The 15,144-nt window shown below is 43.6% G+C and overlaps 1 protein-coding gene across 1 annotated transcript in view; it reads left to right on the forward strand.

Moving 5' to 3' along the window:
* The window catches only part of LOC111147327 (endonuclease/exonuclease/phosphatase family domain containing 1), a 109,996-nt gene that overhangs the window by 70,662 nt on the left and 24,190 nt on the right, over positions 1 to 15,144 (forward strand). The window contains exon 3 of the mRNA XM_022503317.1: positions 155 to 206. Within this exon, the coding sequence (XP_022359025.1) occupies positions 155 to 206 (52 nt within the window). The remainder of the gene's footprint in view (positions 1 to 154; positions 207 to 15,144) is intronic.

Consider the following 15,144-nt stretch of genomic DNA (forward strand, 5'->3'; position numbering starts at 1 on the left):
AAGTTCCTTTAGATGGGACTCCGCAGAAATGCAGGCTGACAGGTCAAAATTTGTTCTCATGACGTGGCTGATACTTGGTGATGTGAAATGATTTGTTTTCAATTTGAAATGATTTGTTTTCAAGCCCAGTTTCATTTTTTTTTTTTTCTTACAGCATCAAGCTTCTAGCTGTGCAGGAACTACTTGACAGAGAGGCTCTGGAAAAGGTAAATCTTTTGTTCTTACCGCCCCACTGTCACAAACGTAGAGCAGAGGGCCACACACGGGAAAAACTCAACTCCCTGTGGCCAGAGATAGCACTTACTGCAAAGTGCGTCTGTTACTTTGTGTTTTTACCAGTCAGTGAAGCGTGCAGCATTTTCATCCACGTTTCCCACATTGCTCACATCCTGTTACAAACCCAGGACTGCTCGGCCGCTTCAGGGTCCTGTTGAACACAGAGGCAGCCTTTCTTTTCCTTTTAACACCAGGCACTGGACCAGACTCCATGCTGGCCCCTTCACTCCCCTTCTGCGTGTGGGTGTTAGTTCCTGTCTAGGCTTGTGAATGATAAAACAGAGGCCCAGTAAACTTAAGTCACATCCCCAAGAAAAATTAACTAAGCGGCAGAGTAAAGATTTGAACCCCACGGTTCCATTTCCCAAACCAGTGCTTTTTCTGTTTAATGGGCGAGTTCATGAGTTTGATCCCCCTTTTAGGCTCTCTGTGAGGATTAGGAAACTCCCTCCCCAACTCAAACTAATGTTTCACTATGCCCTGGAAGAGATACCCAGTGTTTCAGCTCTCCGTGATCAAGTCAAGCAGGCAGCTGAGGATCCTTTCCAGGTCATGAGTTCAAGTTCTGTGTGCAAGGTTGGGTAGGCTCTGGAAAACAGATCGGGCAAGACCAGGACCCACCTCTTGGGCATCTCAACTCATACCAAGCTACTCTCCTGGGAGTGGCTTTGTCTCTTCCTGAGTATGTAGCTATGGGTACTAATTAGAATCTATAACGTTAGTGTAAAAGGAAATGGTTAGAGATATAAACACTCAAGCAGTATTATTTTATTAATAGAATTTTACACGTTTGGATTAGTGGTCAGTCTGCTGGTTGGCCCTGATGCAGTCTTGAAGCACCAAGTGGTCATGTGTGGAGAGGGGGCTGCTGAACGCTGGCTCTGAATTTAACATTACTTCAGGCTCATTTTGGCCCCGGGTAAAACAGAGATGATGCTGCTTGCCTGACCTCAGAGAGGCAACATGAGAACCAAATGAGCGAGTGCAGCGGAAGGGCTATCTAAAATGCCAAAGCACTCGACACTTGTTAATTCTTAATGATGTGTATCAATTCTTAATACACATCCAGCCGTTAAAATGCAGGAGGTCTGGCTCACAAAGATATCCTTGGGCCAAATGACAATGTTGGATGTGGATCGTGGATTAGATTAGAAAGTATTATATCAATGTGAACTTTCCCTGAAGTCGATAACTGGCACATGTCAGAGAATGGACTTGTTCCTAGGAATTATGCACTGATGTGTTTAGGAATAAAGGGGCATGCTGTTTGTGCCCTCTTCTCAAATGATTCAGAGAAAACTGTGTGTACACACACACACACACACACACACACACACACACACACACACACACGTGTTGGGGGGGAAGAGGTTGCGTAGATGATAAAGCAAATGGGGCTGAGTAGGACTGGGTAGAGGAGCGTATGAAGATTCTTTGTTCCAGAAACCTTTAAAAAGTTACCTCTCCGGGGTGCCTAGGTGGCTCAGTGGGTTAAAGCCTCTGCCTTCGGCTCAGGTCATGATCCCAGAGTCCTGGGATTGAGCCCCACATCGGGCTCTCTGCTCCACGGGGAGCCTGCTTCCTCCCCTCTCTTTCTCTGCCTGCCTCTCTGCCTACTTGTGATCTGTCTCTCTCTCTCTCTCTCTGTCAAATAAATGAAATCTTAAAAAAAAAAAAAAAGTTACCTCTCCACAAACAGTGTTCTCCTCAATATTCTCTATGGTTCTTTTGTTTTACTACTTAATTTCAAAGAAACCCAGAGCCCTTCAGATAAAACTCATAAACCTGTGGTGTCCGTGCACTAAGCTGTATCTGTATAATAAGAACTCAGGCACCGAGACCATCGATTAGGTCTTGCAGCTGTGTTAATACTTGATTTGGAGAAGCTGCCCCAGGCAAGCCAGTTTGGGGGTACTGACTGGGGGGGGGGTCAGGGCTCACTGTGGGTGGCAGGGGAACCGCTGTGCTGCCCTGAGGTGGGAGTGGTGAGCCTGCCACGGAGTGGGGTGGGGAGTGTGGGGCTCAGGCAGCCTGGGCCGGAACCTGCCTCCTCCTTCGTAACTAGGGCATCCCAGGTCACTGACCCTCTCTGTGCTTCCATTCCCCAGTCTGTAAAGTGCAAATCTTTATCATCCCCACTTCACAGAGGGCTTGAGAAGATTGAGTAGACAGTCATTGTAAAGGACTTGACTCTGTCTGACGCTCAGTGATCCCCAGAAGTTAGTGGCTGCACCTCCCCCCTCCTCTCCCCTCCCTCCTTCCTTTTTCTCCCCAAGTCTGACAGTGGTTTTATATTATTCCCCGATCTCCGCATGTGGTAAGTAGAAAGATTTATGAGATAGTCTAAATATGCACAGAGGCTAGCTGGGGACCAAGTTCACTTAGTGTCCTTCTTCCTGCTGCCTTCTGTTCATTCGTTCATTCATCCATCCATCCATCCATCCATCCATCCATCCATTCATTCATTCATTCATTCCTCTCAAGGCCTCTGTTGAGCTTCCTATGTGCCAGGCAAGTAGCAAACATTCTTCGGAAAGTCCAGAAGCAACCAGTTGATGCCAGCTGGGTCGTCAGTGGCATTTTGAGGGACACATGGTCTGTTACCTGGCATCGTATTACCTTTTTTGCATCAAGACTGACCTGGTTCCTTTGCTGGAATGAGATAGGCTCCCAAGATGCTTCATGACGTGTGGATTCTCATTCACCTGGACAAGTTCAAGACCTACCTAGGAAGGTGCTTAGTAAACTTCAGAGTTTGCTGTTCGGAGTGTGGTCTGTGGGCCAGCAGCATCGTAAGCTGGTTAGAAAGGCAGATTCTCAGGCTCCATCCAGACCCCTAGAATCAATCTTCCTCCTAAGAAGACCCGTTGAGTTGTGTGTGCTAAGGTCCAGGAAGCTGTCCTGAGGATATCAATTCTGATCACCATCCCTGCTGTTGATGCACCCATCTCAGTAGAGAACCTCTGAGGTATCAGGCATTTGGTTTGGGGGCCAGTTAAGCTCTTTTTCTTCCTTTCTTTTTTTTTCTTTTTTCTTTTCTTTCTTTCTTTCTTTTTTCTTTTTTTTTGCACCAGAAAAGCAGCAAACATCATCTTTCTATTTGTCAGAAGCCAGTTTTTATCTTTAGTTTTCCTGTTTTTTCCTTTCATTTATTTTATATATTTTTTAACACAAGGATGATAGTTCAGTTTTTTTGTGGGTTTTTTTTTTTTTTTTTTAGATTTTATTTATTTGACAGAGAGAGACAGCGAGAGGGGAACACAAGCAGGGGGAGGAGCAGTGGGAGAGGGAGAAGCATGCTTCCCGCTGAGCAGGGATCCCAATGTGAGACTCGATCCCAGGACCCCTGGGATCATGACCTGAGCTGAAGACAGATGCTTAATGACTGAGCCACCCAGACATCCCTTCTTTTATTTTAGAAAATAATCTTATTTAATTTAATAGTTAGAGCCAGAAAGGCGTCAGCTAGACACACATCCTGCAAACCTCAAACCTCTTTGACTGCCTTTGGAGCTGGGCTTCCAACAGCAGTCTGCTTTTGCGGTTTGCAAGACTGAACTCCTGAGACCCTGCCACAGTGGAACTGGTCCCCTTCCAGACTCAGGCCCAAGAGCGGTGACCTGTTGCCCACATGCCTTTCTCTTATACTGTGGAAGCTATTTGGGCATTATCTCCCTCCCAGGTACTTGCAGGTTGAATCCGACCAGTAAACAGTCAGACTATGTAAAACATACTGGAAAAGGCTGAAGAGAAGCAGTGTTTTGGAATCTCCTAGATACTACGATTTCTAGTGCTTTTTCTCCCTCATATTAGGCATTATTATGGTCTTAGTATTTCAGCTTCAAACTACCAGCCACGTGCCTGACTCCTCCTGTCCCAGGTTTTAGGCAGAGAGCCTCTCTGCTGTAATAGTGGCGAGGTTTTCCTGGCTTCCGCAGGGCCTTGGGGTCAGCTCTGGGGAGGCTCTGTTGTTGTAGAGCCAAGGTCCCCTCCCAGTCTCACCCCTATTTGGCTACTGGACCTAGCAAGGGACCTTCCTTGGAGGCCCCAGCCCCTTTCTTCATGCATAAAACTGATCTCTCTGGTGCCCTCCTACCCTAAAATGCTTGGGTTTTACTTTCTTAGTACATCTCTGATCACATCATGAAGAGGAGGAAATTGTTTTTTTCATACTGTTTTCTTGTATTTTCTCTGCTTCCCTGCCCCAGTGGTCCTTACTGGGCTTCAGGACCTCTATGGCTAACATCTGCCCTACTCACCATTAGAACACCCTTCCTGAGGAGATGTGAACATTGAGCACAGGCCCAGCAACCCTCACACACTCAGTAGGGTTCCAGTTTTCACCTCTCCTAACACTGCTCATCTTAAATCAGTTGCAGTAGATTGGGTTGGAGCTTAGGGACCCCTGGGGGGATTAGGTCTCTGAATTTCTCTTCTCTACAAATGCTGCAAAAAGTCATTTCCTAGATGAGTGTCTATTACTTGTCTTTTATTTAAAAAATAAGCTATAAACCATACAATTAATGAACTAAGTTTCTCTACCAATTTCTTGTCTTAAAAAACTGTTGGAACCACAAGAAGATTACTTAATATGCATACATGTCAGGACATGTGACATACCCCTGACAAGAAGTTTTGGATTTTGCTGGGCTTTATCGTCAAGCATCTATCAGGAGCGGAGAGTGAGGACCGGCTTCGAGAAGGGTACATGCCATCCTGTTCTCTCCGTTCTCTCTGGTTTAAGTGTGGGACGCTTTTGTTTTTCTGAACTTAAGGCACACAGACTAGTTTCCCAGGCCTTATAAACAGGCCCATCCAATGCCTTTAAACATGGCATTGCATGAAAGGAAATAAAAATATTAGTACAGCTTGATTTAGTAAGATCATTTTTCAATGACCCTTTCAAACAGCTTCCTGCAAAGCTGCAAACAATAGTTTGGCCGTTCACTCCAGCTGAAGGTCACCCTGTTGCTGGATGAGCCAGAGGGCAGAGCACCGGCTGACCCAACTCCAGATCCAAGGCGGCCTGAAAAGCTGCCTGTGTGAGGTTCAGGCCACCCAGCACACAGCCATCAGCCATCTCGTGCTACCCCCACCCCGGCCTCCACAGGCCATGACTCAACCGTTAATCACAAGCTGGCTGAGCCCACGCTCTGTCCCCTGGGACTCTAGCTCCGAGGGTGAACAGACTGGGGTTGAATCCAGCTCTGATATTTACCAGCTGGGGGTTCTCGTGGGCAAGTTATTGATCAGACTTTGTTTCTTTTTGACATGAAAGGACTAATACCTACCTCCTTGGATGTTTTACGAGAATTAAAGACAATAACATGTGAGATAAAAGAAATTATGTCTAGAGTGAGCACCAGAGTGATGGTGGCTGGTGCTGTCCCTGCTTACTGAGATTATCCGTGTTGTCACCATCACCATCATCACCATTGGTATCTCTTTTTTCTCCTTTCTTGAGAAGCCCAACTTGAGATTGAGCTGATGCCTTAGAGGACGTTGAAAAAGGAGTTACCACCCTGCCCTCCCCTTTTTTGGGAAGTTGTCCAGGACAGAAGGCCTGCCAGTCTTCGTGTGTGCTCTTGGACATTTTCCCTAGAATTTCAGCACTGAACCCAGGCTCTGAGTCTAGTTTTCCTACAAGGGGAGCAGATGATTCCTCAGACCTCTTCTAGCACTTCATGTGGGAGATGAAGTGAATATGTTTCACCTACGAGCCTGACACTAGAAAAAATGAACTTGGGGACGCCTGGGTGGCTCAGTTGGTTGGACGACTGCCTTCGGCTCAGGTCATGATCCCGGAGTACCAGGATCGAGTCCCGCATAGGGCTCCCAGCTCCACGGGGAGTCTGGTTCTTCGTCTGACCTTCTCCTCGCTCACGCTCTCTCTCACTACCGCTGTCTCAAATAAATAAATAAAATCTTTAAAAAAAAGAAAAGAAGAAAAATTGAACTTGGTGCTTGTATGTGGTGCTGGTCAGGAACTTTTGCAGCTGGACCCCGGTGGTGGGCAACGCTGGAATTCAAAGTTAGTAGCTTCCTGGGAACTTTCAGAAGGAAATAGGGGGTATATAAGAGTCACATCGATGGGTATGACTGAGCTATGGATGCTAAGTGCTTGTGTCTCTAACCGGTGACCGGCTTTCCTGAACATATGCGCAGGTGCACATAAGCTTTAGCTCTGACATTACCTGCTGGAGTGTTTTTCGCTCTGATTTGGACTTCCAGTTAATTTAGTTTGTGCAGCAATCAGGTACTTAACATTGTGCCTAAGTTGTACTATATACCAAGGGAGGTAAAGTTATGTAAATACATTTGAATGGCGTGTGTAGAAACTCAGAATGCCAGAGCTGAGGGAAACTGTTCAAACCCTGGGTTCTCACCCTGTCATCTTATAGACAGGACACAGAGGTCAAAGGAGCTGAAGTGTCCCCTTGACCCAGGGCCAGTTGTTTTGGAACCAGGAGTGCTCCAGTGGAAGGGGCTTCAGTCCAGAACTCCCTTCAAGAGAGCCACTGCCTGACTCCCATGATCTCATGTAATCTGGACATGAGCTTTCCCGCAGGCTTTGTGGAAGCTTCTATCTCTGCATCTTCCAAGAGTGACCCAGAGGGTCAGTCCTAGGCCAGGTGATGAAGAGGTGAGACTCAGGGCTTTTAACAGAATGACTTGTAGTGAAACAGACACAGGCATGTAGTGTTGGTCTCCCTGAGCCCCCGTTGGGTCCAGGAGGGGAAATAGAGAATATGGGCTGGGGGTTGGAGGGCTCCGGATATGGACAGGCCCAGGGGAGCATCTGAGAGTGGTGTGAGGGCTGCGGGGGTCTGGGGGCCTGCAAAGGGGCAACACAGAATGTGCAGCAGACACGCCCTCCATGTAGGCTCAGCGTCAACATGAATAGCTTCAAGAACCTCAACATGAAGTCTACTTAAAAATACCTTCAAAAAATAGCACTCTGTCTTCATTTAAAAATATCAGAGTGAGATTCTTCAACTCCCTTGGTTTATTTTTTTCTCCCGTGCCCCGGTCCTTCGTGTACTCCGAGCCTAATTCAAATGCCATCTTGAATGGTCAGTATTCATGTGCCTGTTACTTTTTTTCTTTTTTTAAGTGGGTTGAGCCAGATCAGTGTCTAAGCATGATTAAACTCATTGTAACCATGTTTCTGGCCAAATCCCTTCCAGCAGGCAGCTTGTTACCTTCCAGAAGGGTCCAGGAAGCAGAAATGGAGACCCCTATTGTCAGACTCCCCCTGTTGGCTCTGTGGAGTCTGGCTCAGGCCTACCACTGGGCGGCCACAACCACCCCCTCACCAGTTCTGCTTTACAAACTGCGCACTTCGACCCCACCCCCGTTCTGGAAAGGGCTCTTGGCTGGGGTCCCCCCCCACACCTCCTCCCCAGCCCCTCAGCTGCCAGAAAATGGAACATCTTGGTGAATTATGGGCCAGGCCTCACAGTTCATTTTAAAAAAATGTATTTTCTCTTTATTCTTTAAGAATCACCAAGAGACCAGGTAATTTTAGGGTCTCCCACCACCTTTCTTTCTTTATGAAAAGCTTTTATTTGAAGTGAGCAAAAAGTAGAGTTCCAAAAGGGCTCTTAAATCCCCTTTAGCGTCCTTAGCTATCAAAGAGACATAAATTAAGCAAAAAACACTTTTAAATTTATTACATTAGCAAAATTTTTTAAGGAACGTTATAGAATGTTCATGTGGGGATAGAGCCGGGGATCCCCATTCATTGCTGGGTGGGGCTGGTGATGAGGTGCTGTCTTCCCATAAGCTCCTGGGCAACATGTTTTATCAGCCTTCAAGATGCCCCTATGCTTTGGCCAGCGATCCCATTCCTGGACGCACATCTTAAGGAAATGATCCATAAAAGCAGAAAATAATAAGCCTGTCATATCATGCTTTATAATTATAATAATGAATGGCAGTTCAGTGCTCTGTGGGAAGGGAGGGGTTAAACGGTCTGTGGTAGCAGTCCCCAAACCTGAAATGTGTGGCTACTTGTCCTACTTTCCTCTTCGGTCCTGTCCTATTTCTCTTCTTTCTTGCACTTGGAGTTTCCTGTACCCTACACGGTCAGCCTTCATCCCTCCTCAGCGATCCTGAACCCTTTGGAGCCTGACCCCTGCCAGTTCATCTGCTACATCATGGATTACCCTAGCCAGCTTCCAACCCAGAACATTTTTATTTAGGCTTTTTTTTTTAATTAAAAAACTGTCAACTGATTTTAAATAGAACTTAAAAATTTTATAAGCAGTTATACATTTTTGATAACTTCTGTGTAACTTTGTTTTTGTAATGGATACATAATGATTTTATGTTAACAAATATTTCATAACAGTTTGAAGCCATTTAGATACAATGCTAGGAATCTGGGAGTGGGAAAAGAAATCATATCTGAGGCTTGTCTTGTCTAGGTGAGTCTGAACCCCCTGCCGCATTGTACCTGTGACGGGTTGTCCCTGGGGATGTTCTTGGTGATGGTTCCCTTACTTTGCCTTCCCTAAATTCATTATTTCTTCATCTCCTAATTGATTCTGTATGTATAGAGGAAAAAAGGAGAAATCTCATATCCACGTGAATTGCAGGTTCAGGCAGAGGCCCACCCAAGGCCTATTCCAAGAGCAGAAAGATAATTTGATTCAGGACTTCAAAGCGGAGGAGTCCTTGAAAAATCACTGCTCTCTGTTTTGCTAAGAATTATATTATTATCAACTAGAGAGTGACTGGCTTCTCCTAGTGGCTTATAAATGATGGTCCGGTCTTGTGCACTTGTCTAGTCCATGATTTAAACATACTGTGTCCATGTTAATATTTTTCCTGTGCTGTGTCTTGGCTTGAGATGCCTTCTTTCCTCTTCAAGAGGGCATCTGGGGGCCCCAGTTCTAGAAATGACAATGTAGCTTGTATCAGTATAGCCTTCCCTCAAACAACAATGATCAACTCTGCATAAAATGAAAAAAGCATTTTAAAACTTCAAATTTCAAAAATTTCAGTAAAAATTTTTCAAAAAAATAAAAATATTTAAATTTCAAAAAAATTTCAATAAAATTTCAAAAATTTGAAAGCACCAAGAGCTACCCAAAGCAGGCAGACAGGGGAGAGCCATCAACCCTGGAAAGAAAGAACCAGCCCTGAGTGAGATCCACATCTGTTTGGCTTTCCCCCGATAACCTTGCCTGGCCTGTGTGCTCAGCTAGAGTTCAGGCAGGAGATCTTTGGGGGGGATATCATGAGTCTTCTTTTTCTTTTTTCTTGGTCAGTCTAGCTAAAGGTTTCTCTTTTTTTGTTGGATTTTTCAAAGACCTTTTGAGTTTATTGATTTTCTCTGTTATTTTTAATCTTCTATTCCACTCACTTCTGCTCTGATCTGTGTATCTTTCATTCTCTTTGCTTTGGGTTTAGTTTACTCTTTTTTCCCCACCGGTGTCTTCAAGTGGAAGTTTGGGCTATTGATTTGAGATCTTTCTTCTTTACTAAGATAAGCATCTACAGCTTTAAGTTTTCTTCTAAGCACTGCTTAGATGACCCCCATAAGTTTTGGCATGTTGTATCTTCATTTTTATTTATCTCAAAACGTTTTTAGTTTCTCTTGAGATTTCTTCTTCTTCCCATCGGGAATTCACAAATGTGTCGTTTAATTTCCACTTAATTCTGGATTTCCCAAAATCCTTTCTGTTATGAACTTCTAATTTTTTTCCATTCCACAGTGATCAGAGAACATGCTTTACTTAACTTCAGTCCTTTTAAATGTATCAAAGCTTGTTTTATGACCTAGAATATGATCGATTCTGGGGAATATTCCATGTACACTTGAGAAGAAAGTGTATTCTTCTGTCGTTTGGCTGAGTGTTCTATAAATGTTTATAGGTCTGTTTGGTTCATATTGTTGCTTAAGTCTTTTATTTTCTGTTAATTATTCATCTAATTGCTTAACCATTATTGAGAGTGGGGTATTGAAGTCCTTAACTATTGTTCCTTCCTTCAGTTCTGTCCGATTTTTTTTTTAAGATTTTATTTATTCATTTGACAGACAGAGATCACAAGTAGGCAGAGAGGCAGGCAGAGAGTGAGGGGGAAGCAGGCTCCCCGCTGAGCAGAGAGCCCGATGCGGGGCTCGATCCCAGGACCCTGAGATCATGACCTGAGCCGAAGGCAGAGGCTTAACCCACTGAGCCACACAGGTGCCCCTCTGTCGAATTTTTTTCTCATGTATTTTGGGACTCTGTTATTTGGTGCATATAAATTTATAATAGTTATGTCTTTCTGATAGAACCCTTTTATTATTATAAAATGCCCTTCTTTATCTCTAGTAACAGCTTTAATTTTAAAGTCTACTTTTCTAATATTAGTTTAGCCATTCCAGCTTCCTTATGGTTACTGTTTGCATGATGTGTCCTTTTTATCTTTTTACTTTCAACCTACTTGTATCGTTTAATCTTAAGTGCTATCTCCTGTACCCAGCATATAGTTGGATATTGTTTTTTATCCAATTTGACAGTCTCTGCCTTTTGATGGGGTTATTTAATACATTCACATTTAATGATATTATTGATATGGTTGAGTTTACAGCTCCCATTTTACTTTTTGCTTTCTGTATCTTACATCTTCTTTTGTTCATTTTTTCCTCTTTCACTGCTTTCTTTTGCATTGAGTATTTTCCAAGATAGCATTTTAATTTCCATAATGATTTTTTTTCACTCTGCTTTTTGAGTTATTGTCTTCATAGTTGCTGTTGCATTTACCATATAAATCTTAATGTATCAGATTTACACTAACTTCTTTCAGATCTGTACTAACTTAATTCCAATGAGAGATAAACCCATTGCTCCTGTATAGCTATATTTCCTTTTCCCCTTTTTGAGGTGTTGTTACACATGTTACACCTAACTACTGTGCTACAGACCCAGCTATACATTATTATACTCATTACTTTATATACTTGTATGTCTTTTGCAGAAGATGAGGAGAGAAGAAAGGAGAACAAGTAGCTATTTATACCATTAGCTACATTAACCCTCTTATTTACCATTTCCATTTCACTTCATTTGTTCCTGTGGATTCACATTACCATTTGGCATCATTTTCTTATTGGCATCTGTTATCTTATATGTATGTACAAATGGACGGATGAGTGGGTAGGTGGTTGGATGAATGGATAGTTGGATGGATACATGGAAACATACATACTACATACATACACACACAGCTGGCAGGCAGACAAATAGAATATACCAGATTGCCATATAAAAATATATTTACCGCTATGAGTCATGGTCACAAATGTTTGAAAACTGCTGTCCTGCACTATTGGTTGGTTTGGGGGAGAGGAAGAGGCTTGCTCTGGCATTTTTTTTTTTTTTTCAGTACTCAAAAGGCTTGCCCTTGGGTATATCCTGAGCACTTTCCCCTCTGACCTTGCTTGTCTCTTGACTCTATGTTGCTTCTCGACTGAGAGAAAAGGTGCTCGACTCACCACATTCCCTTCAAACTGTAATGTAGCCACTGCCTTGTACAAACACTCACATCACCATGGTGACTGGAGTTACACGCAACTTCCTGTCCTATTTGGTCCACCCTCAAATGCCTCTGTTATCAGGAAATGCTAACAATGAGTTAGTGCTGAGAGAACTTTCAATTCACTTTTTTAGAGAATTCTGAGACTTTTCACGAATGATTCATTCATTCATTTCTTGAGAGCATGACTTTGTACTTAGCAAGTGTGGGTTTCTTTGTCATTTTAAATAAAACAGAAGGGCAGGTAGGTAAAACTGTTTTGCTTAGTTGCTAAAAACATTTATGCTGGGTGTTCTCAGTGGGTAAAATTATCCTGATTGAGCTGGTCACTAGGGCTTGCTTTGTCAGAATTAATTCAGCAGAGAAAGCTATCAAATTATTAACTACCCATTTAGAATGAGCAATTCCTACAGCTGATAAAATATTTTTTTATTAACCTTCAGGAGGCATTGAAAAGGTGAGCTTGGGCCTTAAGATTCCAAACTTCTGGGAAAGCATCCAACCTGCTTTCAGAGATTTTGATCTATCTTGGTAGAATTTCAGAAAAGTCTATTGACATCCCTTATGAACACAGTCCAAGACTCCTTTCTAGATCCTAGACTTGGTTTCTCTTCCACATTCTGACTGTGCTGCCTGGCACTCCTTGCCTCACCGCCAGAATTCCCACCTAACTCTCATTCATGAGATGTGGTCCCATTTTCACAGGCAGAATTAATTAGGTTGGAAGAAGACAGCCAGAGAAAACAAAGCAGCTCCCCATATATGAATTATTCTAAAATTACCTGCCCTCCTAGTTATCTGTCAGTGACTTCCTATACCAGTAGCCAGTCCAGAGATTTATTTAAGTGGCTCTGTAGACTCATTACTGAGACAAAGAGCACCTTCCTGATGTGTCCAGCCCTCGGTAGCCACAGGAATCAGAAGTGCCCAGGGCTAAAGCAGGATCCCCAACATCTATAAGCCAAAGAGCTGAACTTGGAAGGGAAAGTGACAAGCTATGGTTTTTGGCCTGAATTTCCAGCATTTACCCCAGCTCCAGAGATGGGGGTAGGAGCAGTGGATATGGATTAAAGCCTTTTCGGCCTTGATTACAAAATTATGAGACTGTCGTTTTGTATTACTGTGAATCTTTGCTGTCTGGCAAGACTTGTCTTCCCATCGTCTCTCCACCTGGCTGAAACTTCTAGTTGAAGAATAAGTTGCTACATATCAGTTGTTCATTTTATTTCTAAATTACCCAGACATCCCTGTATATGCGCTTCATCAGTGGGGCTCTATTTGTGAATAAAAGGGGAAGAAGTACAAGTATTTTTAGGCTTCATTTCAAGATGTGGCAGGGACTTTTTTAATGTTGTTCTTGGTGTTTATTTAGCAACAGCAATTAATTTGCTTTTATTTATGAAGAAAATACAACGTGTGTGTGTACACAGACTGGCACGTCTTCTTCCTGCACAAAGTTCAAGCCATTTGATTAGTATTTATGCAATGGCTAGAAAAGTGAGATTTCTAGAAAACTTGAAAGCAGAGAGAAAAATTAAAGCATAGACAAGGATTATTTGGTCTCCGTAGTTGAATTTTGTTTCCGTCCTTCATTTATAGTGTTACCAGATAACCCTTCTAAGATGCGGGAGGGATCATGCAACACCTCTCTTCATTCTTGCATCAGCAGGAAGCGGAAGGGCATAGTGGGGTCACATAGATGGGGATTTGGGTCCTGGCTTAGCCCCTTGCCCTCTGGGTGATCTTATCCCCTCCAGGCCACACTCTTCATTGTTCCAGCCACTGTGTGAGTCTCATCAAGCCACGTGTGCAAGGAGCCAGCCATCATGTTTGGCTTGCAGTGAGCTGCTTTGGTTACAGCTCATTAATGTGGACGTCTTTTGGTGCCCTGCAGGACACTGTTCTGGCGTCCCTGGGTTGGCCCTTGCCTGGTAGGCCACTGGATTTGTGTACCACTTCTCTCCGCCCTGTTTGCTTTTACTCCACCCACTCCCAGGAGTTTGCAAAGAGCTGGAGAGCCTATCAAGCTAACCTCAGGCAGCTAGGCTCTTCTAAGTGCCTCTGGCCAAAAGTGTAACAGGAGGGGAGTTTGACTAAAAGATAGTTCGGGGACTTGGCTTTCCATTTCTCCCATTAGCACAGAAAACTGAGAAGTGATGAGCCTCAGGCCATTCTTCAAAATGAGGATGCTATTTCACGAACCGCAGCCTAGAGTTCTTGCTGCCAGAAATGGCCTGGGGTGTGACAAATCGCCCATCTCTCCATCCCTTGCTGCCCACGCAGAAAAGAACAATCAAATATATGGGGTTTGCCCTGAAATAATTTAGGAAATATGAAGGCTTGAAAGTGTAGGATTTGGCATAATGCAAATCAAAATAAAGTAAGTCATGAATCAGTAATACTTTCACCCACAGCTTCGAAGTCTTTATTTTTATGATTATCGCTGCTGAGGACGGCAGCCTGCATAAACGCTGTTTAGAATAGCTGAAGACTGGCGTTTTATAAGAAAAATGGCTACCTGAGCAATTTCCCTGAGGGTCCATAAGAACTAATTTTGTTTAATGTGACGGTTCCTAAATAACTCTGGCTTCTTCACAGGAACACACGGGGAAGGTCTGGGAGCTTTGCAGCCGAGACTGAGTCTAGGAGTGAACGAGTTGTCAGTCTTTAGGGACTGAGAAAAATCTATCTCTGGGGCTAAAAAGATGTAGGTGTTCTCGTAGGAGGATAGGGATGAGGAACTAATGTAAACCGTGGCTTTGTTCTGCTGCTTTTTGGATTATTTTCTTTGGATTTAAATACCTAAATAATGGTCTCCTACTCTCTTGTCTTGGCTTTTTCTCTCCTCCCATCTTCCCTTTCCTTGTCCCTACCCTTTCTGTTGCCATATCTGAAACCTCAGAAGTAAAAATACTCTTATTAATAAATTGTACTGTAGGATGGTTTTGGGGGGTCTAGAGACACTCTTTTCCTGATCTATACCCATCTTACCTAATCTTTGAGCCTGTTCCCCTGAAAATATCAGAAAGGGAAGGAGATTCTAGAAAGGAAGAGCCATCATTGGCTACACCAGCATGGCTTGTCTTAGGAAATGTGATTGTTACCTTACAAGCTTGGGGCAGATGCCTTTTGCTTATAAGTAAAATGTTGTAACATGTATGGATCACATTTGCTATCGAAATTTTGGTTCAGCATTTCATGAGGAAGGGCCGAATGAAACTCTGTGCTCTCAGCCTTGTCACTGGCATGTTTCTCAGGTGATATGAAAATATTAGGATCTGTGAAATGGCATCCTCAGAGCAAACCATGGTGTGACCATCCCAGTGTCTCTGCTCCAAC

Source organism: Enhydra lutris, unplaced genomic scaffold (genome assembly GCF_002288905.1).
Source record: "Enhydra lutris kenyoni isolate GAN:26980312 unplaced genomic scaffold, ASM228890v2 scaffoldscaffold16, whole genome shotgun sequence".
Lineage (NCBI taxonomy): Eukaryota > Metazoa > Chordata > Mammalia > Carnivora > Mustelidae > Enhydra > Enhydra lutris.